Below are 23,813 nucleotides of genomic sequence, written 5' to 3'. Positions count from 1 at the left end.
GCTCTTTTATCTGGGAGTTAAGAGTCAGTAGAACATTTTTCTGAGTGGCTGTTAAGCTGTAAGATAAAGCTGCAGTTAGCATAAGCAGAAATGTGATTGCAAAACACCTGAAGAAACCATAATGGAAATTAAAGCAAGATTTTCTGTCCAAAACCTCTGCCCAAGATGCAGTTCCTCTCCCCTCTGTTCTTTCAGTATGGAATACAAACCACTATGTTTATACCTGTCATCTTCCACATTTGTGTTAAATTGCACAAAACCCAGGCATGTTACTTGACCTGGCTACTGTTTATATGAAGGCCACTCCAAAGACACAGCTAGGGAACACTTTTTCAGACTGGATTGTAAACTAAAGTAAATTTACATCCCACTGCTATTCCATTTTCCCATCAATACTTTGTTGAAGCAGACTATGAAGTAGCTCATCCCTTAGTATAGTGTTCAGATGCAGTTTTAGAATCAAGTTTGGTTATTAAGGTTGTTTTCATGAGTGGACTTGATATATCTCAATGAAAAATGACTGCCTATTATGTTGGGAGTTGAGCTGAAGGCCTCTGGTGTCTGAGTCTTAGTGCTACTGAGGTGTGTGTTTGACCACCAGGGACAAGGTATTTCAGGTCATGTAGTCCATATATTTAGTTATTGTTCTCAGAAGCACTGTGAGAATGGTGCCAAGCTGATGGTTGTATGTTAACTTGTTTTATTTCCCAGAGCACACAAACTAATAGTCTGGGAATGTTTTTCAGCAGAACTGAAAATGTGCTTTATATAGGTGTATATGTATTACTAGCAGCCTATACTTGCAGTGGAGTTTGGGATTTTAATAGAAAAGGAGAAGTGAACAATGAGGTAAGAAATCTCTCTATAGTTGTAATGGGCTATAAGCCCAGCTCATGAAAGAGACATGTATTTTTGTCCCCCAAACTTACAGCAGTGAATGAATTTTTTTCTTACTAAGCAAGACAGCAGCTCAAGTTTTTATTTACTTTTTTTCCCCGTGAAGTGCAGCTCTCCATTGTTTCTGCTTCTTTCTGTAAGGCTTCAGTATATTTGCAGAAAACATTTGCAAGGCCAGACTTCAATGTCTCATTCAAAGGACTGTAAGGCAGTGAGCTCAGTTCTGATGTTTTCTTGAAGTCAGCAGTCTCAGGGATTCTGTACCTCAGATGCCTGGCAGAGGGCCTCCCCTCCCCGCCGTTCCCCTCCACTGCCCTGCCCCAGCAGACTAATGCCAGGAGCATCCATGATCTTGCTCCCCTTCTGCAGCATTAAGAACAAACTTGCTATTTCCCTCTTCCTCCTCCACGTTTGCACAACATAGGAGAAGAGGCCAGCTAGGGCACACCTTGCAGACCAGCTGGTGCTACAGTGTTCTCCCCTAAGCAACTCCTGATCTACGTACAAAGGTCTTGGGAATAATGACCTACTTGACAGAGGATATAAATATTCTCTCCAGCATGCAGTGAGCAGGACGTGGACAGGCAGAACAAATTGTTCTTCCTTCTGCTTAAAAAAATCTAAATGACAGAAACATAGCTGAATGTCTACAGCCTGATTAACTGGGTCTAATTCTTGATCTATCTCTTTCCCCCATGCTTCTGCCTGTAATGTTAAAGAGATGTAGAAGTGCAGTAGTTCCATGGAAGCTCTTGGCTCCACAGTAGTAGCAGAGAGAAGAATCTGGTGATAGATGGCGTAAGTCAAAAAATTACGGCTTTCCTTCTGTTACCTAGGTGAAGATGTGCTGTTTCCTCTGTGTCATTGGTATAGGATGAAACTACTGAGCAGAGCTGTGTGAAGCTTTATGAGTTTTGATTTGCAGGGATGAACATAAACCACTTTCTTTAAGAAATTTCATGCATTTTTCAGCGTAGTCTCCTGTCAAGGTTCATATTCAGTATACTTCCAGAGCTCAGTCCAAATCACTGCACTTCAAATGATCTGGAATGATGCCTGGCAAACATCTGAAATGCTGAGTTATTTTAAGAAACAGAATATTGCTTTATGAGTAATGGAGAACATGATAGGATAAATTCTCTTCTTTTTCCCATCTCAGCCTTCAAGACAAGGCAAATTGGAGAGGCAACAGGATTTATAGAACAGTTGGAGACTAATGTTTGCTTTTACTTGAAGGAGGAGAGAATAAACTCTGTCCCAGACCGCTTATTCAAGATTATTTTTGTGGGCAATTCAAGTGTTGGAAAGACTTCATTCTTAAGGCGATTTTGTGAAGATCGTTTTTTCCCAGGCACAGCTGCTACTGTAGGTAAGTTTAAGAAACATTATTACTGTTACTATTTTTGTTCCAACAGTACTTAGCAGTTTCTACTGAGATCAGGCCCTGTGTTATAAAACAGAAACATATAGATGTTGTAAAAGCCATTGTCCAAAAGGAGAGTAGGACATGCAAAGTGAGTTCTCCTAAACTGGGAAGCAGATAATTGATGGAGAGGTTTCAGAGTAAATTCCATACTGAAATCCTGGCAACACTAAAATAAATCAGAAAAATCCTATTGATTTCAGTGAAGCTAGAATTTCCTTGTAGATCTCGCTGTTCTGAAACTGATATCCTGTCCTCTGGACTGTGCTGTACTAACCATCACACCTCCATATCCCATTTCTATCCCTCTAAGTAATCTGATTTTGTTTTAAAGAGAAAGTAGAGTTTCTGAGTTATGTTTGAAGATTTAGCATTATATTAAGCACCAAAGAAATATGTTGGACCAGTGTTTTCAAAGCCAAACATTTCAAAGCCTACGTTGTACTTACATTGCCTGAAGTTGTAAACCAAGCTTTTGAAGGTCAGACACATAATCAAGGTACGAAAACGTAAGTATAGGTTATTGCAATGCAGCTGATTTACTGTAAATGACCAGATTCATTATACTTAAGTCTCTATTTAGGCCTTACTTATTCTGCAGCATATATGAAATAAAACTTGTTCACAGTAAAAGGTATTTAAATTAATGGATTTGTCTTGCATTTGTGACAATCGCAGGTGACCAGCTGCTGTAGCTCCCTTGGCTGACGAGGTAGACAGACACCTGAGTTTAAATGTCTGCTGGTATGTTGAGTGTCTAAGTTCACATTAGAGTCAGGGAAGATCTAAGATCTTAGCATAGAGATTTAAATTAATTTTGGCACTATAAAGTATTTCACCTGGTCTTCAGCTGCTGCTTTGGAAGAGAGCAGGTCTCCTGGGTGTCCTGCCAGGTTGAAACAGACATTTTGAATACCAAATGGCATCTCAGATTGCACTAGGTGCCTGTGAGCAAAACAGCTGAATTCTACCCCACCATCCTCTCCAAATCAGTCCAGTCAGAGGAGCCTAGGGACCAATTAATCTGACCCTTGATGCCTGCTTGAGGGTGAGCTTAGTAATTTCCTAGACTCCTAGTTCTTCATTGACTAGATCTTCATTAACTGTAATGGGAGCTTAGACACCTATATGCAGTTGCCTACATTTAAGAGTCTGGTGCTATGTCCTATCCATGTTGTCTTGTAAATGACATACTTAATGACATACTCATTACTAACTTGTAAATGATATACTTCTCTAGACTCTGAGGTCTTACACAGTGTGTGCAATTGCCTGAAGGTTCCAGAGGAAAACAACAGGAATGTACCTGACCTTTTCATCTTTTGGCTGGTCATCCAGTGTTCTCGCAAATGCAATGGCAAGAAAGTATTTGTCGTAGCTTTGATTTAGTCTTCACATCAGTGAGTTTCACAGTTGTAGACTATGGCTGGCAAGATACAGACTGTTGAAAAGTCAAGTGAACAACCTGGAGAAGAGTCTTCTCATTGACTTTCTACAGAATAGCTCAATTTTTTTTCCCTTGAGATATAAGCAATGGATATATCCTCCATGTAGATTTCTTAATTGCCCATTGAAGGAAGGCAGGCTTGGATGCTTCTTAATTAATGCAAGTGATAAAAATCCCATTGATGTGGCAAATGGCCCCAAAGAAATTGTTGATGACCTACTGAGATCCTTTCCAACCTGAATTATTCTGCGATTCCATGATACAGTACAGTGTGATACAAGAAAATGCAGGTTGTCATTAGGAGGAAGCAGTGACTGATTAATATTTAAGACTCTTAATTATTGTTATAAATATCCAGAAGGTAATTATATCATCACAGGTTAGGGAAATTGGGAAAGGATTAATTTAAAAGTTTAGATAAATTAATTTTTGTCTCACCTCCATTTAGCCACATAAAAATTAGGGGACTAACCTAACTGTAGTCAGCTCATCTTCTATATTCAGAAGAAGGGAGGTGGTTCTCCACATAGTCAGTCCATCTATCTTCAGCATTTATTTTAGGTTCCACTGTCCCCTTAGTGTGGTGCCTTGTGTTTTTCCACTAACTGTAGAAGGTGCCTATGTGGCTAGCTCAGACTAAATGCTGAAATTTCAGACAACTGAAGTTATACAGCATGAATTCCAGGCTAAATGACTTAGACTGCTGTGGACTGTCAAATGGACCCTTGACTCATGTACCCTGATTTGGAAAGTTACTTATCTTACAGCTTTTACAGAATTTGGCTATTCTGTTAACGTTCAGTATTTTATTACTGAAGAACTTCTGGCAAATAAAAGCTCTTGTTGTTCTCTGGTAGTTAGAGACTATGGACATAATTTTTAATGTAGTATCTATCTTGTTACCTTTCTGGAATTGTTGCTGTTTGCTGGATCAGGTTTTCAAAGATCAAACAGCATATAAAGAGACAACCCACCTTGTATTTCTGTTATAGGTGTGGATTACAATGTGAAAACCATCACAGTAGATAATACCCGGGTAGCCCTGCAACTCTGGGACACTGCTGGCCAGGAACGGTGAGAAACATTCTGTTGTGGTTTAACCCGGGTAGTCGACTAAGCACCACAGCTGCTCGCATCCCAGTGGGATGGGGGAGAGAATCAGAAGGGTGAAATGAGAAAACTCATTGGTTGAAATAAAGACAGTTTAATAATTAAAAAAAAAAAAAAACAAAAAACAAACCAAACCCACCACCAACAAAAAAACAATAAAGGGGAAAAGAAACAAAACCAAGAAAAAGAAGTAATGCAAAAAAACCCAGTTGCTCACCACCAACTGATTGATGCCCAGCCAGTCCCTGAGCAAGTGCAGCCTCAGCCAACCTCTCTCCCTCCTGCCGTTTTATTGCTGAGCACAACATCATATGGTATGGAATATCCATTTGGTCGGTTGGGGTCAGCTGTCCCAGGTGAGTTCCCCTCCCAACTCCTTGTGCACCACAGCCTACTCATTGGTGTGGCAGTCTGAGAAGCAGAAAAGGCCTTGATGCTGTGTAAATACCATTAAGTGGTGACTAAAATGTTGTGTTACTGGCGCTGTTTTCATCACAAATCCAAAACATAGCCCGATACAAGCTAGTAGGATGAAATTTAATTCTATCCCAGCCAAAACCAGTACACATTCGAAGGTTTTGCTTCTTTGAATCATCCGTTTGAAGATTAGTAAGCATGAGCCTAATCCTGCTTCTCGGGAGAGGAAAAAACATGGGGGTATTCCTAATAGAGCCAGTGAATTCACAGTTTAGATCCTTCCCTAGCAGCAATAACATGCTGATTTGGTGCTAAGTGTCCACTGAAAAAGTACCAATCTGTAAAAGAGATTCTTACTAAAGCTCTAAAAGTTTAGTACCACACAATTTCTTTAGGAGGAAGGCTGATTTTAAAATGTACCTAGAATTATTTCTGTAGCAGAAAATACCTTGATAGTTAAAAGAAGAGTTGGTTTTTTTCACCAAGACAATCCCATTTTAGTTGAAGAAGTCCCAGGTTTTCAGTGGTAATTTCCTTCCCCATCATCTCCTCAGCTATTGTTTAGTTTTCTATTACTAAAAGCAAGGGTTATAACGATGATCTACATTTTCTACAGGAAGCTTAGGAAAAAAGCCCCAAACAGAAATCTAGCTAGCTTTAGGCAGAGCATTTTGTGATGGGGAAATTTCTGCTCCAAGCCTAAAATGAAAGAGGGTGGGAGAAGGTGAAATATGCAGCTGATTATCCAGACTAACCCAGAATCAATTAAAGGCGGCAAAGGGAACTTTTCCAAACCCTTTCTTTCAAAAAATATTTTTTTGCAAAGAATTTATTTGCTGTTGCAGAAATTTGTGGTAGTAGTGTCTTCTGTGAATCTTCTGCTGAATGTGAAAAGGGGTTTGATGATTCAGGAAAAATGGGATTGCTTACTACAATTCATAATAAGCCTCACCTTTCAAACAGGATCTGCAGTGAAGATCAGTATTACAGCTTCTCCCTTGTCTAGTTTATGGCATTTTAGAATACGTATGTAAACCAAATTAACAGGTGTTTAATCTTTCCTAAGACTAGATGATTAGAAGAAACATCTTCCTTTGGGCGGGGGGGGGCGGGGAACAACACACGACTACTATAAAATTTTACTTATGTTGTCAGATTGCTACTTCTGTTGAAGAGAGCTATAAACAGGTTCTTACTTACAGGTACCGAAGCATTACCAAGCAGTTTTTCAGAAAAGCTGATGGTGTCATTGTGATGTATGATATAACAGCAAAAGACACATTCACAGCTGTCAAGCAGTGGCTGATAAGCATCGAGGTAACATGGTGTAACTTTAAATCTAAACTGTGATGTCATTATTCTCTACCTTCTTCTGGACAGCGAGTGTTAGCAGGGCAAAGCACAGAGAGCAGCATGTTTCTTTTTTTGTCACAATTACGTTTTTGTTAGTGATTTTGGTCTGCACAGTTACCAATAAAGCTATTTTTAGAATCTCTGTGTCTGTGAAAATAATCACAGTTCCAGGGGTTTAAGGACTTAAAATGAGTGATGGGGAAAACCCAGCATGGAGTCCTCTGATTCCTCATACAGGTTATTCAGCTGATATCTCCCCTTGGATCACCACTAGCACTGGGAGGTGCTTTGGTTCAGTCATGATGGTCTGATGATCACTGATCTTTACTAGCAGTTTGACAACCAAGTATGTAGCTCAAGGGAAATTGACTGTGTTGTGAACATAAGCCATAAACTTAAAGCTATAATATCTACATTACTGCCATAAAACTGTCTTGTGGTAGACAGTTCAGTTTCCTGGGGATCATCCTTTCAACCACATGAAAACAAAAGCACAGCCCATGCCACTGAGTGGCTTCATTTAATTAAAAATTCTCTTTTTTTTCTCTTGGTATATCTCTGTAGCCCATAGACAACATATTGAGAGTGCAAGCAGCTGAATTTGCTTGTGGCCAAAAGAAAAAATAAAAATAAAACGGAAGCTGCTGCCATAAAGGACTGAGTCCCTAGAGAGAACAAAGTGTGACTTCCCATTTGCTCATTATTGCAGAGTATTGCCACTGAAAAAGTAGGGGACAAATTGGTATGCAAAGATCATTTAGTCTGATTTTATTGGGCATGTGTTCTAGTATAATACACTGTTTTCTGTAATGGCAAATAGGTGGCTTTGCAAGTTGAAAATAGGACTCGTTCATTCAAATGTTTCCAAACAGGCATAGTTATTCCTCATCTGAGTAGCTCTACTGGACCATGCATTTTGTAAGAACAGGCCCCTATTAAATATATGATCTTAACAAATCAGTGATTGTTATAATTCAGTATGGTAAAAGCTAGAGGAGAATTCCAGGTTTTGATCCAGGAAAATTGAATATTGTGGTCAAAATCTTTTCCCAAGGTGTAATAGTTCACTCATCTTTACTGACTGATTTTGATTGCTACGAACTATTGCTGAGTTGAAGACTTACAGCCAAGTCCATTTACTGCTGCAGCATTCGGCCCACTTTATGAATGTACTCATTGTGATAATTCTAACCATTTTCAGAATGAATTTTGATTTGTGCCTATTCTATGTATTTTGGGGGGCCTATTATTTCAGTAATCTATTTGGCATAATTGTACCCAGATGTTGTCATTATTTTTCTGTCCATATAATAAGAAGAGCAGTGGCTATAAACACGCAATGTTTGAGCCTGTGTAGCACGGTAGTTTTCTCTCTCCCATTTTAATACAGAGTCTGATGAGCTTCTGTGCTGTTACTAAAAAAATGCCAAGTTAGTGCAATCTCTAGCATTCTGTCTTTTTCATGCCTTTTATCCAACTTTAATTCCTGACGTGTGTAAGTAAAGCGGCACATACCTGGCTTATATGTGATGTCTTAAATGTCATGTTGCTGTGTGACATCTGTTAGTTTTTATCCTCTTCATCCGTGATTTTTTTAATACAATGCCTCAGTTGATATTTATTCTTTGTTCTGCAGGAGACAACTGGGGAGAATCTACCTGTGCTTTTGTTGGGTAATAAAACTGATAATGAAAAGGAACGTGAGGTCCCTATGGGAATGGGAGAGCATCTTGCTAAGGTACTATACTTAGAGGGGAACCCCTTACAAAACTTGGAAGGTGAAGGTTTTTAAAATGGAGTCTGAATGAGTCTAAATTCATAGAAACACAGATTAATTTTAATCAGACAAGTATTTTTAAGGATTAGGAACCCCATCACACTCATCAATTCAGCTCTCAGTGATGTAAGTGCTGATAATTATAGTAGCTATCAAACTGTCTAGATGAAAAACAAAAAGTGAGTGGTGCAAAAAATATTTAAGAATTCACTCGCATTGTCTCTCCTCTCTCCCCCCCCCCTCCTTTTTCTTTGTTCTCTCTTTATTTTTTTCCTCCCTTCTGTTTTCCTCTCTCTTTTTTTCTCTCTTTTCTCTGTGGATGGATTCTTAACAGAGAGATAATTTGGGGACCTTTTCTCCCTCCTACCTCCTGTAAAACCACAGACCATCTGTTACTCCTATGGTAGGAGGAGAAAACGTTTACTTTTAGTAACTTTCCATCAAGGAGATAAAATAAGTAGAGTTAACAGTCTGCATCTACCAGAGCACTGGTGATCCATGAGCCATAATTTAAGCATTAAGGGACTGCAAATAGCAGATACTTGTTAATATTCCTGTGTACCATGCCCATCAATTTTTCTTCTGAATCTCTCTATACAATGCATACAGTTTGAACACCAATGCCTCCAGAATACTCATTTATTTAGAAATAAGTCATCCCAATATTCCTGAGAAATTAACTGAGTGAGTAGGAATGTACCTAAATTAAACAATGTGCTGGATTTCATGTATGTGTTTGTTTCTCCTTTGAAAACAGATTTACAGCTCTGCTTGCTGGTAACCAAAAGGATATTTTCAAAATCTGAAATGCAGCTGAATTGTTCGTGGTTCATAGGAAAGATTGCTGCTAGGCACCTCCCTATAACTGAAAGAATTAGGGCCAGATCTCTTTTTATCTTATCTTGATTATTCATACAGCCTTTTACAAGCATACCTCTGTATTCAGTTTTGTATCCATTATTTTGTTTTTACAGGGGAGCAATATCAGACCTGAACTTCATCCCTCAAAGGTTCTCCCTTTAGGAAATCTGCTTTATTTTCTTGTATGCATGGAAATGCAGATAGTTTTGAGACCCTGGAGGCTAGGAGGGTATCCAGGGTGTAACATTGAATCCTTCTGTGAAAAAACAAATGACACATAAATGCTAAATGGACAGAGTAGGTGTCTTATGTGTCATTTAGCTCTCTTAAAAAATTGTACTAGTAAAACAAAGATGAATCATTCTAATATATAGAACTCACAGCCCACCAGGGCATTAATTCTAACATGTCATGCAAGAAAATAAAATGTTTTGCTTAAGTAAAACAGAGAAAGTTGTCAAATTGAAGATGGTTAGAATCAAATGAATGGATCTGAATGACTCATTTGAATGTTTGAATGTGCTGCCTGAGGTAGCTAAGGGAAGGAATGATTAATGACAATGGATTAGTTGGAAAGCAGCGTAGATATAATTAAATTATAACAATTTGCTTGCTGAGCTAATAATAACCATGAATTTTAATGAAATATTAATTCTTGTAAATAGCCATGTAATTCCTATGAAACCACATACCACTGTCTCTATTAGTGAATGCAATTAAGTTACTTATTTTCTGAATAATCCCATGAATTACTCAGAACTGATCCAAAATACACAGGACTAGATGCTGAGCTGATACAAATACGTATTGCCATTTTTGGTGAAAACAACCCTGAACCTGTTCTTGTGCAGGCAAAGAACCAGATTAGCCTATTGACCGTGAAGTCCAACAGTTTTTCTAGACTTTCAAGGTCTCACAGGATGGGATCATTTTTACTTAGTTTCTTCTATAGTCGGAGAGGAATGTGTACTTTCAGAGGGCATTCCAGCCCAGCTGTATTGACTCTTGCTTTGCTTCAGTCTCACATCTTCCAAGTTAGTGTACTACAAATTCCATCTGAAACCCAAAGGCTCCCATTATAATGCACGTGTCACATAACTTCTTTGCAAGGCAGGCAGCACAGTTCGTTATTAAAAGGAAGAATGGCAGCCTGAAGAGAGCCCTTTCAACTCCCTGTCATTTGAGAAGGCTGGTAGTTGCAGTACGGGTGTGATACCCCAGGAAGGGGGGAATAGAATGAGGATAGGGATTCTGGAAGGCATCATAGGGAACAACAAGGCTGTGATGAAGCTGATCTGTAGTTGGATTAATTAAAGAGTAAACAGCATGATGGCAAGGAGAATTTTGCAGTATTGGCTTTGCAGGGAGAAACAGCAGACACAAAACAAAATGTTCACATGCAGTACAAGAATGACCTGATGGAAAACACCTAAAGCTCTCTTGATAGAGCTACTGGGAATATAAAGAAAAAGAGAGAAAAAGAAAAAAGAAAAGGAAAAAAAAAGGCAAGTCCACCTGCCTTTTTTAGCAGAGGATCCAGAAGAAAAACTCCATTTAACAAATTTCTGTTTGGCTTAGCTTGATCCGCTGCTCAAGAGTTCATATGAGCACAACAATACAGAGAATATTCAGATCATATTGTGAGCATCCAGGAACAGCCAATGTTCTGAGTGGATTAGTGTAACCGCTGCCAATCATTTAAATAAAATGGCTTATGATATAGGTGCTGCTCAGGCATTCAGGCAGCATGATTTTATTTGGGCCCTGCACAGACTCCCTGAATGATCTTAAATGGGTCAATAAATCCATCTCTATCTCTGTTCCTCAACTGTAAAATAAGAGAATAATGCCTTCGTCTGCCTTGACTTTGCTGACTATGTATGCTTCATGGGATGAGGACTGTCATACAGTGTCTCCTTTATCAACCTGTTAGTGCCGTTGTTATACAAATACTGCTAATGGGGGAGCTGTTCTTCTCAGAGTGGTCCCACTTTACAGGACAGAAACTGCCCAGTTCCCTCTGGTAATCATTCATTTTCCTCCCTGTTCTTTAGATGTCTGCTGATCTGTACATAAGTTTTTGCAATGAAGTAATTGCCAGTGGTCTCCCAGGTTCAACAGCTAATTCCTGGATGGCGATGGGTGGCATTTCCTGGCTTATTAATTATATGTGTCCTGCCTTCTGCTACTTTGTTCTCCTTGTGTATGCTATCAATTAAAGTTTCCTCCCTGATTCAAAGGAATGACAGTTTGCATTTCCAGGCTGACTCCCCCTCCAGAGAAGGACCCGTTTGTCAGACTGACAGAAATAAGCAATTAATATCAATTGAGTTTAAACTGTTATCTTTCACCAATCAGAATTTGCCCTACCTATGGAATTAGTTGAAAAATCCATACAGATTCATGCCATTATAAATGATGTCATCACTGAGAGTTCTCCTCTAGTGAAATTCTGTTGTATGTGGGGAAGGTGTAGGAGTAGTATCACTCTCTGCTTGACTGACATAAAGTAGCTAGATACTGACCACAGTAGGTTTTCTATTAGAGTTCTGATCAGCTGAGCAGAAAAAAGGAGTGTAAATTTTATTTCAAACTTCTGTTTGCACAGCTAGCAAGAAATTTGAGCCAGTCAAATTTTATCTTAAAACTTCTCTAAGGAAAGCAAGAGGGTTACATTATAGGGTAAATATCATACAGAACACTGTTTAAAAAAAAAAAAGACAGTAAAATATCCATCCAACACTAACACTGCCTGATTTCTTCCCCTCTCTGCTCTTCTGTGCTTATCTGGTCACCCAGAAATTACTACAGGTGGTTCAATCCCAATGTTCATGAGAACAAACAATATAACGATTGACAACATATTCAAGACTGACATTTGATAACGTTAGAACTGCTAAAATAAACTACCATATTTATGAAACTTCTTTTCCCCACTTTTTGTCTTTGAAATTTCATGAAGATGATAAAAATTTCAAAAAGCTGTGCAATTTTGGAAGCATGGTATATTTAAAAAACAAAAACAAAAACCAAAACAATCCAAAACTGAAATACCTAGTCATTTTAATGGGAGCTTTTGAAAGCTGAATTATGTCTTATGAAGGGGGGTTAAATAAGTACAAATGCAGTAACCACAGTTAATAGCAAGCAAATGAAAATATGCAGATGTGTGATTGTCATTTCCTAAGCTACTGACTTACTTACTTACTTGAATTTTAAGCTACTGTCATAAATAGCAAGATAACAGAGAAAAGTCAAAAGTGAATAGAAAGGTGAAATCTGGATGGGTAAAAGGCCATGTAGTAATACCATAGAGGCAATGTAGGTGAGGTTCAATGTAATACCTTGTGAAAGTAGACAGATGTCTATTTTGGAGAGGATAATCTGTCATTCCCTCTCAAACTTCTCTTGCCATCACAGCTGCCAGGTCAGGCTTTTGTGCAGCTGATCTCTTGCATTTGTATTTGTTGTGATAAGGCTTCAGCTGAAGCGCTGAGAATGTCTCCAGGGCCTGATCATTAATCCATTGTTCTTAATTGCAAAGCTCCCAGGGGCTACAAAAGCAAAGGTGCAGGCTGACTGGGAAAGAAGGTGCAGAAACAACTAATTAGTTGTTATTTTTTTGCTGAGGTTTTTAACTGGTCATTTGCTGGAAAACATTAGTCTCAAACTGTTGAATACAGAAACACTGCTGCTGAAGCTTTCCAAGATTAAAAAAAAAAGTCACTGGAATTATTTTCACCTGCTTTGTCAAGCAGTCAGTGATGTACTAATTGCCTTATAATCACAAGGAAAGTTCACAAGACTTCAGAACCTTACAAGGCGTGTTTGCCTTTGAGCCTTTGTGAGATCAAGCTCTTACAGCAAAAGCCACTGTCTAGAACAAATACCTGCTAAGAAATGCATATAGTTGTTGTTTGGGAGGCACAGTTCGACTTCTTTTCTTTTGTTACTTTTTACTGTTAGCTCTAGAATTAAATCCTAATTTTTCCTAAGATGATCTATTTCTGTTTCTTTATCTGCATATTTCAGTATATCTGTGTTGCTTTTTTAAAGCTGGAGTGAGGTATTGTGCAAAATTAATTGAAATGGTCTTTCTGTTTGATTCTAGGATTACAATTTAATTTTCTATGAATGCAGTGCATATTCTGGGTACAATACCAAAAAGTCTGTGCTTCACTTAGCTAGGTAAGAAGAAAAGACAATCTATGAGTTCTGTATATGCCTGACTTCCCCGTTGCTGATGACAGTGAATTGTGTTTGTTAAATTAGTTTGATAGGGGCTTATGGTGATGGAATATTTTATTCCATTTAAACTGATCTGTAGCCTGACCCTCTTGCTCCAACTGAGCAGGTGCTCAGGTTCATAAAGAGTCCTGTGTAAGCTAGTGAAGCTCTGTATAGACCCAGAAACACCTGAGTCGTTGCTAGGAAAGCTGAGGGCCTGGCATGTTGTGATAGTTCTTGCAGAAGTTCTTGGGGGTTTGGAGAAATATGCTTGGAAATGGATGCTGCTGAGTCCTTGCAGCAGAACACTGGATGTGCTGCTTTATTCCCCAGATCTGCTTGTTACAGCTCAAATTCTGCTGTCTGCCTGGGGGCTGGGAGAGAGGGAGAGGTGGATTTTTGAAGTTATATAAAGGCTAGGGGTAAAAATACAGGTAAATCTGTCCCCTCTGAACTACTCTACAGAGGTGAAAACACTGGTAATGAATTGGCAGATCTTTAATATCGTTGCTGCAGTTAGTGAAATTTTGTGTATGTGTCAGGTAATTGATAAATGTCTAGGTAGCCAGATGTGGTTTTGTTTTGCTCCAGCCTCAAAAATAACAAATGTAAGTCACTGTTTTGAGTCTCTGTAATATACAATAAATGCTAACAATCAGCACCAACTACATTTTTCTAACTAAATGAACAAAGGTGGTTTTGTGTTGGAGCCACCATGATTGTAGTTTTTTGTTTGTTTGTTAGTTTAGTTCACAAGAGTCTGTCATTTTCTGTTAACCTCTGGACAATTTTAAGGGGTTGGGGGAAATGTTTTTTGTTTTGATGTCTTACTGGTATTATTGACTTTTTTCTCAAAAGTATTGTTTCTTTCCCCCAGGATTTTAAAGGAACATGAAGATAAAGTGAAAGAGAAAACCGTTGAACTTCAATCTGATATGAATAAAAAGTCTTGCTGTATCAGGCCATAAAATGCTGGAGCACATTTAGACAAGCCATACATTTATACAACACTACATGGCACCATCAGATTTGCTTTATCTTCCAAATATTTCTTCTTCACTATTAAGTGAAACTTAAAATCCTGTACGCTCTGATCTTCACTTTTACAAATATTGTCTTTAGTTAATTGACAATGTATTTGGGGCAGTTACAGTCTTTTATTCTGTTTGACACCTAACACCACTGAATCCTGCTTTGTGATCAGGCTTGTAGAAGCTGCCACATTATTAATAATAAGAAATAATTTTATAGGAAGAAAACTACTTGGAATGTGAAGTAAATTCCTACTGGTGTGGATGACCTATTTTCTGAATACTTCTGTTTATTTCAGTGCTCTTCAGATCCTGATTTTGTGCTGACCTTTGTTACAGTTTTTTAAAAATTGAAATGGGTAGCTGGTTGGTTGGTTAAAAGCATTACATCAGCAATTGCAAGGTATAAGGTGATATTTTAAAGCTTAAAATGTGTGAAATACACATGAACAAAGGATGGAAGAACTATGAAGATTTTCACAAGTAGCATGAATTCATTTATACTACACATTGTTGCACGTAGGTCCTTGGTAAGAAACCCTTCCTCCCACTTAGATGTGATGAATTAGGTATATTTAGATGGGTCACTGAGATACCATACAGGCTTGCCTGAGCTGTTGCCAAATAAGCTGGCATGCTTCCATGGTGAGGTGGTTCTATGCAAATATCTAGCACAGTTTCCAGAAACAGTAAAGTCATGGTAGTGCAGTGCTTTTCTCTGGCTAGTTAGCATTGCAGTTGGAGCAAATCAGCCTGTGCTCTTCACCATATTTGACATGGCTGTACGGCTGCGTGTTGTAGAGCTTGCTCTGAACCTCTGTTTGGCTATAGTTTCCTACAGAAGTTCCAAAGCAATCTGTGGCCAACTTGAACATTCAAATCAATTCACTGTCATTAGTGGTGGTCGAAAACACATACCTACATAGGAAGCTCATTTCACTGGTGTAGTTGATTATATTACAAAGCATATTATGGCTGACTGAACAGCTCTTTGTCTCCAAAAGTCTGTCACAGGTTTCATGCCAGATGTTGGGGGCAGAATTTTCAGAAAGACCAGATCTTCTTTTGAGGAAGATTTTGAGAAACTTTCCAGCATTTAAGGAGTGAAAAATCTCACCAAAATCCAGGGAGATATTGCTCTCTTGAGCAATGTTAAGAAAAAACTCCTCATGTGCCTAAATACGTGACTGATTTTTCAAAAGCCACGCAGCATTTCCCTTTGGTTTAACCAGGGCCTGATAGCACTGAGATACAGTGTTTGAGAAATCAAACCCATATGGACACGTTTTAGAAAATCATGGCCCGCCCTGGACCATAAGAAACCCAAATGTCATAATTACTTTTGGAAGCCTTTGTAGAATATAAATGGAAAGAAGAAACTTGAGAGTGGGTCACCCAGCCAGCACATGATCAACAATTATTCCTGTTGGTATTTGTCTTCACTGCATCCAGCTATTGTGGTAAGTACTCACGAATGATTATTCATGATGGTGAGCTTGTTAGGAAAGTGGAACCCATGGCATAATTTATTTCATTAAAATATCAAGCAAAACTGTAGATTTTATTATATGAGGTTTACAGACATATTTTCAACCCATCTTCTAAATGTTTCAAAGAAGTTATTTTTCATTTGAATAATGAATCAATTTGAAACTAAAGATGAAAGTTAAGCACTGGCTCAATAAGTAACTCTATTTTGGGATAAAAACTTCATCAGTAATTAATTTTGCTCTTGGGATTTCAGTCTGATCAAAGGTATTTATCTAGTGCCAAGAACTATGTGATAGAGGTTTGCAAACTTTCCCCTACAGCAATTCCTATATCCATACCAACACTCAAATGCCTTTTCCTATGAGTTGGGATCCAAACGTGACCCCTTTCCCTATCAAGTAAAATAACCAGGATTTTCCTAAACTAACCAAGTAGCCCAGGATGAGCTGATGCTTAGGGGTTTTTTCCTTGTTGATTTCTAAGAGTCTGCTCATCCAAATGAAAAAGACTCCCCTTGCTTCTAGTAGTGTGCTTAAGAACCCCAAACCCCTAAAACGCAAACGGAGCAAAATGAGCATCCATTAATGAAAATCAGTAGGCTTTCTGTTCACTTCCCAGGGTTGCTTCTTGAAGTCTATTACTGGTTGTGGAGGGATGAGTCACCTTATTGACTGTTATGTGTTATCCATCATGGAAATCTTCACAGAATTGAGTCACCTGTGTTCAGTCCTGGCTGGAGTTGGACTGATGCAAACCTCTAATTTAAACCTCAACAAAAACAACTGTTTATCCCAATTTCAATTAGGGAAGAAGTGTCATCAGTTTAAATATTGGCTTTGCTAATTGACTTTGAATGGTCTGTTCCCCTGCAGTAGGGTGTTTCCTACCCCATCAATATCAGAACTAGCAATATTTCTTCCAGCCTCTGTCAGCCTCAGGAAGACAGTTTGAAGGCTTAATTTCAGCTTTACTACCGCTGACTCTAGCCTCACAAAACTCCAAATTCAGTTCCTTAATTTTTCGTTCCCTGAAGTTCATCTTCATTTTGGAGGAAAGTGACATGAGGTGTATCTTCTTTATGTGACTTCTACAGGATCATTTTTACTTGGACATCTTCCAGTGTGCACTGAGACCCTGCTAGCAGGATATATAAAACATGAGGGTAGACAATGCTAAGGAGCAGCTGACTCCTGGGATGAAGGGGATTTCTTTTTCTTCATCTACTAGAGCCAAATCTGGTGTGGTCAGACCCAGGAGGTGTCTCCCATCTCAGACTGACAGCCGTGGCTCCTGCTGTTCCTTTTTGCAAGTCCAGCCAAAACCGAGGCTGAGTATGTATTGCGAAGTTGCAGGTACACACACAACATAACATCAGCCACACAGACAACAGAGAACCGTCTTGTCACTCATATACACACAAACAGCATTACCATAAATTTGAACACAGATAGCCCAATCCGTTTCTTCCTTTCCAACTGATCAAGATTGTGCTGACAAAAACATACACGTACACGACTCCTATGAGTTGCGGTACTCTCTCTCCCCCTTTGCCCTCCCTCTCTCCCCAGGATCATGCAAAAATTTGATAGAAAGAAGATTTAATAAAAAGACTGGATAGCCTGCAGTTATGGGGTGCAGGGCTCACTCAGATAAATTCTGACCAGCAGCTTGCTTGCATACAACTGATCCCTTTTATTCTACCTTCACTTGAGTTTTTCCCGTGCTTGTTCTTCCTCCATCCACCTTGACCCCTCCCTTTCTCTGCCCTTCATATCCCAAAGAAACAACTTGCCCCTAGTTGCTTTTTCCCCATTAGTCGCAGTTTTGCTAAATCTGTACTCACACACATGTTTTTATTTCTTCTACCATTACCTAGGTCACCTTGGCTTTACGCGGTATTATTGATATAGTTACTTAGGGGCTGCTGGCCCTGCTAGTTTCCGCTCCCCAAATAGTCCCTACTATTCCCCTCCAGTTATCTGTGAAGTTAGTCATGAAGATATCATATAACTCCCCCTTAACCACCTGTGAAGTCCAGTTGTAACTCACAGTGCTATCTGTAACTATTATCAGCTTCTCACTCTGTTATTGTTATGTTCAGAGTTTCTCGCGTCATCTCTAGAGTTTCTTGTGGTCTGTTTGGTTAGCTCAGGCCAGATCCTAGTCATCTGTCTGCACACCTTAACAAACAGCAATTATTTGTTGATTAATGCTCACACAAGATAGGTATGACTAATAAGGCTTTACTTCTGGACAGATTCTGCTGGCCAGGCGGTCATCAAGCTGGTGTGGGAATTGTCAGCTTCTGGTGTTACTTGATGCTAACTGATCCTTTGTGTTGCTGGTTGCTGTCTTCTGACTCCACCAGGGTTTTATACCTCCTGCCAGTATTTTTCTCAGATCCATCAGAAAGCTAATACTGGCTTAATAGCAATGAAGCTTCCCCCCCGCCCCCAGTTTTGAATTAGCTTTAGCTTGCTCACAGCTCCCCCCCCCCCCCCAAAAAAAAAAAAAAAAGGCAGCTTTTTGGTAAAGATAAACCAAGATCATGAAACTGGACTCTAGGTCAAGTGTTCTCTTTTGGATTTCATAAGATTTTTGGAAATGTAGGTGATGTTTTTGTACTGAAGGAGATATGAATCAAAAGGTAGTAGGCAGGGGAATACCAAGCAGAAGTGCATTTCGCCTATTCCTATTATGGTCTGAGAGCACAAAAACATCTTCATTTAGAAGTGACTGAAATCTTTGAATACAAGTATCTGCAATGCTACAGAACATTTTAGCTAAATGTTGTTTTGTTTCTTCTGTCAAACTCTTCCTAATAGTCTTTGGACAAAATTCATAGCTGGTGTAAGTTCGGTGACCATAGTATCTTCTTTTAGGGATGTATATTACCCTTGAAAATTTCCCTTACTAGAGTGAGAAGTACCAACAATAGTGGATGAGAAATTCTGCTGAAAAATTGCTTCTTGCACTCAGCAGGCTTCGTCCTTCTCTCAAGTTCACTGATGTAACTCCCTGACTCACTAATGTTTCTTCTGATGCCACCCCGTATGCAGTAAATCAGCTCACAAGAAGTGCCCACCTATGTAAACTCTTTGAGAGGATGATAGTTGGTAGGAGAAAGTTGGAGAAATAAATTTTCTCAGCCTGGTCAGGTACCCAATACTGACAGATCTTTGGGTATCACACACACTACAAAGCCCATTTGCCTGGGTGTAACGCAGCGCTCCTAGCCCTTTGGAATGGGCGTATGTTACAGGCTGTAAGTAGCAGTGGGCTGCACGGGGGTGATAGATAGGAACTGCTGCGTGCCAGTCAAAACTGGTTCCAGCTTGCCCAGATGCAAGCCAAGCAACAGTAGAAAAAAACCATTGCACACTATAACCTTACCCAGAGAAGTGTGCAGCACCTCCCCACATAACATATTTAGGAGTAATCTACAGCTGTTAAGGTGGGGGACGCTCCACACACAAGGAATGCGTGAGGAACAGACCACACTGGAGAAGAATTTGCTCCTGAGAGAACTGCAGCCAGTGGCCATTCCCCACGCTGGAGCAGGGACAACTAAGGAGGAGGACAACTGGAATCCCTATGCCCAAGACAACTGGAAGCATTGGGCACTGGGTGGCAGAAGCCATAATACTTGGGCTGGCAGAAAGCATTATGTGCGCTGCCTCAGCTCCCGTGCTGCCTCTTGGCTCACTGGATGAGTCCTGACAGAGTGTGTACCTCACAGTGAAAATAAAGGAAGCTGAGACTCAGGGGCAGAGGAGAGAAAAAAAAAAAAAGTACATTGCTATGTTTGTTTAATTGTTTGCATTCTTTTTCTTTCCCCGGCACCTGGATCAGGGATAAAAGATTTATGTTGGTTGGTAGTAAATTAACTCAGGTAAAATCCCCCAACTTCAGACTGTTTTTGTTTGCAACAGCTGTATATTGGCAGAATTTTTTACCATGTGAGATCATTATTGAATAAATCCGCTTCACCATCTGCACAAGTGGAAGCTTGTTTTAGAAAGCAGAAACATGCCCATAAAGCTCATCAGTAGCGACTTCCTGAATTCATCCACAGCTGTTGAAATAATGGGTCTTTTTGATTATTGAAATGACAGGAATTGCAATAACACTCACATACACTCCTGAAAAAAACAGAAAGATGGGTACTTTGACCTGGTTATACCTCAAACAACTAAAGTTCTTTTAATATGATACTGGTAAAAGACACCTGATTTTTGTATGATGAAAACAGACATCTCAAGTTAAAAAAATCTGTAGGTTAATTTTACAGTGCAGGAATAAATGTTCATTCCTGTTACTTTAATACTGAGTTAATATGGGGAAGTACATACCAACTATCCTGAAATATTTTATCTAGTGACACTGATTCCTTCCAAATGTACTGGAAGTTAAAGGTCATCTGGTTAGTCAGATAAGTATTGCTTCTTTCCTTTCAAGCACAGAAGAGGAAAGTATTTCAAACAAGTTCAGCTATACTGGAAAACTGTGTTTAGCTCCTGCAGTTATCATCACTCTCCTTCTGATGCCTTTTCTGCAACGTGCTCCTCCTGAGCACAACAATCATTGCCAGTCTTTTCCCATTCCCAGAAGAACCCAGATTCAGAGAGGCTTTCTCACTGGAAATGACTGATTTTCATAGCCTGAACAGGAAGGGAGTAGGGAAGCCAGTGGAACTGAGGCATTCAAACAGAATATTGTGTGGCTCCGAGTATTACTCGCGTACTCATATTACTTGAGCTGCTGTTTCTGTGTATGTGGGTGATGAGCAGTGACGACACTGCTCTCTGTGTTGTCTGGTGAGATGTGTGGCGTGTGTATCTGCACCTTTGCAGTTTGTACTCAGCTTGAGTTTTGGCTGGACTTGCAAAAAGGAACAGCAGCAGCCACAGCTATCATCTGTCTGTGGCATACTGTGTTGTGTGCCCTGCGTTTCCACATTTTATCTTGTGCCATCTTTATCTCGTGTGTTGCGAGATTTGTGTTTTGCTCTGAGCATACATAACGGAGGTCTTTTCCAGATCTTTTGCCACTGTATCCAGCTTCACCTTTTCTTGCCGTCTTCTCAATGACCACATTGCAAAGTCAACATTATCAGCTTTGGAAAATCGCAGTCTGCCTATTTGCAGGATTAAGTGCTCCTGCGTCACTAAGCTTAAATCTCGCCTTTAAAGAGCAAATCAAGTATATGAATTGGGAATGTGGATATTGCTGTATCTGTATAGCTGTTATTAAAGCTCAGGTGCTGTCTTTTTCAAGGGGGGAGAGTAGGAGAGTACAGGGTGGGTTTGCAACTTGCTGTCCCTGCCAGTCATTACTCCTCCATTTTACCTTTTATAAGTAAGTCATTAGAACTCTGCAATAAACCAGTTTATGTTACTGCCTTGGCAGAATCTCAAGGAGAAGGGAAAAAAAAAAAAAAAAGAAGACAGAGTTCTCTACTGCATTAGTGAACTGAACTAGACCAGCAAAATCTGACAAATACTGGAGCTAGTGGGAGGATATGGGTGGAAAAATGCAGCTAAGATCACAGTTGTGAGAAAAGAAGTCTAGAGGGTTGGGCAGCCCATTTTCAGTAGCAGCAAGGTGTTTAACCGTCTCATCTGTTTGTAACTTCATCATTAGATACAGATAAATGGAACTGGATGTGAACTGATTTACCATGCTTCTTGGGTGGCTTGGGGGCCAGTGCTGCGCTCCATATTGGTGCGGCCAGCCACCAGTTTGGATACCTCTGCTAGGGGCTGAAAAGCCTCGGGACTACCATTGCATAGCTCAGACAGATAGCACTCGGCTGCAAAGCTCGGTGTGGTTCCCCTGTAGGTGTGAGTGCACTGTTCCGTTTCTGCATTGCCTTGCTCCCAGTCGTTACAGGTGCAAATGACTGAACTATGTTGGACTGCACTACAAGACAGTTTTGATCAAGGTCCTTTGAATCTAGACTATGAAGGCTCATCAATTGTCATAGCAACCCTGTATTGTACGGTTTTGTATTATGAAGCTGTGATAAGGCTGTTGCTCATCCCTTTGAAATAAGTCATAAATCACTAATGCAGCTTCTCAGTGACAGGACTTCTTTAAGTATTATTCTAACAGAGAAACTGATTTGCATTAAATGACTTGTCTGTCAGCAGAGAAAGACAAATGATAAGAGTGAAACTTTCTACGTGTATGCTATAGACATTTTTATTTGTAACCACACTGTAAAGGCACCTTCTACATTGAAATGCATTGGTGCCATTACAAGCCCCAGGGAAGGTTGTGCAAGGAATTACTGAACTCAGATAGGATGTCTGAAGCTCTTGCTTTTGTCATGTCCATGCCCCATGTAGGGTGTGCTGTACGGAAGTTGAGTGCTGCTCACATCAAGGCAAATGGAGAACATAAACACAGATAGTTAAGTAGTGGACATTTTGTTTAATATTTTTTCATCATTGACATGATTCTTAAGGTTGTGTAGAACAGTGGCTAAAGTGTCTTTTTGTCATTGCAGTGGAGGCAATGTAGCTGTGAAAACGTAGTATACTTAGACTGCTGTAGGGTGCCATTGATCAAGAAAGTGGAGTCGTACAAAATCAGCATTACAGACATCTATCAAATGATTAAAAAATGTCTGCTGGCAGGTCTCAAAATATAATGCTAAATAAGCAATGCATGGTCTGTTGTGAAGGGGAATGTGTTTTATCAGATTTGCTGATAGCTTATAAAATCTCCATCCTTGGAAGTATTCAGGACAGATTTTACACAAAGCCACAGTGATTTGACACAGCTTTGGAGAAGGTTCTGTGTGGAGCAGTAAGTTGTATTAGAAACCTCCAAGGTTTACTTAAAACCAGCATTTCTGTGATACAGATGGAAAAAAACCCAGATAATCTTAGTTAAGCAAACCTTTCTGCATGTCTGCTTTGTATACCAACAGTAAAGCCTAACAGTTAGTCTAAGACTGCTACAACACCTGCAGCACAGCATCCAAGGGTGCTATGAAAGCACTCTGTGGTGCAAGACATTCGCAAGAAAGCAAATGTCAGTCCTATCTTCCAGAAGGACAAGAAGGAGGATCCAGACAACTACAGGGCAGTAAGCCTTACCACAATTCCTGGGAAAGCGATGGAGCAACTAATCCTGGAAACCATTTCCAGACACATGAAGGACAAGATGGGGATCAGGAATAGTCAGCATAGAATTACAAGGGGGGAATTGAGCTTAACCAGCCTGATAGTTCCTACAGTGAGATGGCTAGCTTGGTGGGTGAGGGGAGAGTCATGGATGTTGTTTACCTCAACTTTAGTAAGGCTTTTGACACTGTCTCCCATTAACATCCTCATTGACGAGGTGACAAAGTACCGCTTAGATACTTGGACAGGAAAGTGCTTTGAAAACCGGCTGAATGACTGGGCCCAGAGGGTCTAAAGAAGAGAAAGCTCCAGAGGGATCTTGTCAGTGTGTGTAAATACCTGATGGAGGTGGGGAATGAAGAGGAGGGAGCCAGACTCTTCTCAGGAGTGCCCGGTGACAGGACAAGAGGCTACAGGCACAAATTGAAACACATGAAATTCATGTGAACACATGAAATTCACATGAACCCAAGAAAACGGGTTTTTTTTTACTGTGGAGGTGGTCAAACACTGGAATAGTTTTCCCAGAGAGCTTGTGGAGTGTCCATCTGTGGAGATACTCAAAACCCAACTGTAAACGGTCCTGGGCAACCTGCTCCAGCTTGTCCTGCTTCAGCAGTGGGGTTGGACAAGATGTTCTCAAGAG

At 39.8% G+C, this 23,813-nt stretch overlaps 1 protein-coding gene across 3 annotated transcripts in view; it reads left to right on the top strand.

Moving 5' to 3' along the window:
• CRACR2A (calcium release activated channel regulator 2A) overlaps positions 1-14,815 on the top strand; it is a 62,966-nt gene extending 48,151 nt beyond the window's left edge. For all 3 annotated transcript variants that reach the window (XM_030041441.2, XM_030041442.2, XM_030041443.2), the window contains exons 13-18: positions 2,134-2,266; positions 4,760-4,841; positions 6,497-6,611; positions 8,284-8,385; positions 13,397-13,473; positions 14,390-14,815. In XM_030041441.2, the coding sequence (XP_029897301.1) occupies positions 2,134-2,266; positions 4,760-4,841; positions 6,497-6,611; positions 8,284-8,385; positions 13,397-13,473; positions 14,390-14,480 (600 nt within the window). In that variant the 3' untranslated portion in view covers positions 14,481-14,815. The remainder of the gene's footprint in view (positions 1-2,133; positions 2,267-4,759; positions 4,842-6,496; positions 6,612-8,283; positions 8,386-13,396; positions 13,474-14,389) is intronic.
• The last annotated feature ends 8,998 nt before the right edge of the window (positions 14,816-23,813 follow it).

This window comes from Aquila chrysaetos, chromosome 17, assembly GCF_900496995.4.
Source record: "Aquila chrysaetos chrysaetos chromosome 17, bAquChr1.4, whole genome shotgun sequence".
NCBI lineage: Eukaryota > Metazoa > Chordata > Aves > Accipitriformes > Accipitridae > Aquila > Aquila chrysaetos.
Note: the sequence above shows the minus strand (reverse complement) of the source record. Positions and strands in the feature narration are given on the sequence as shown.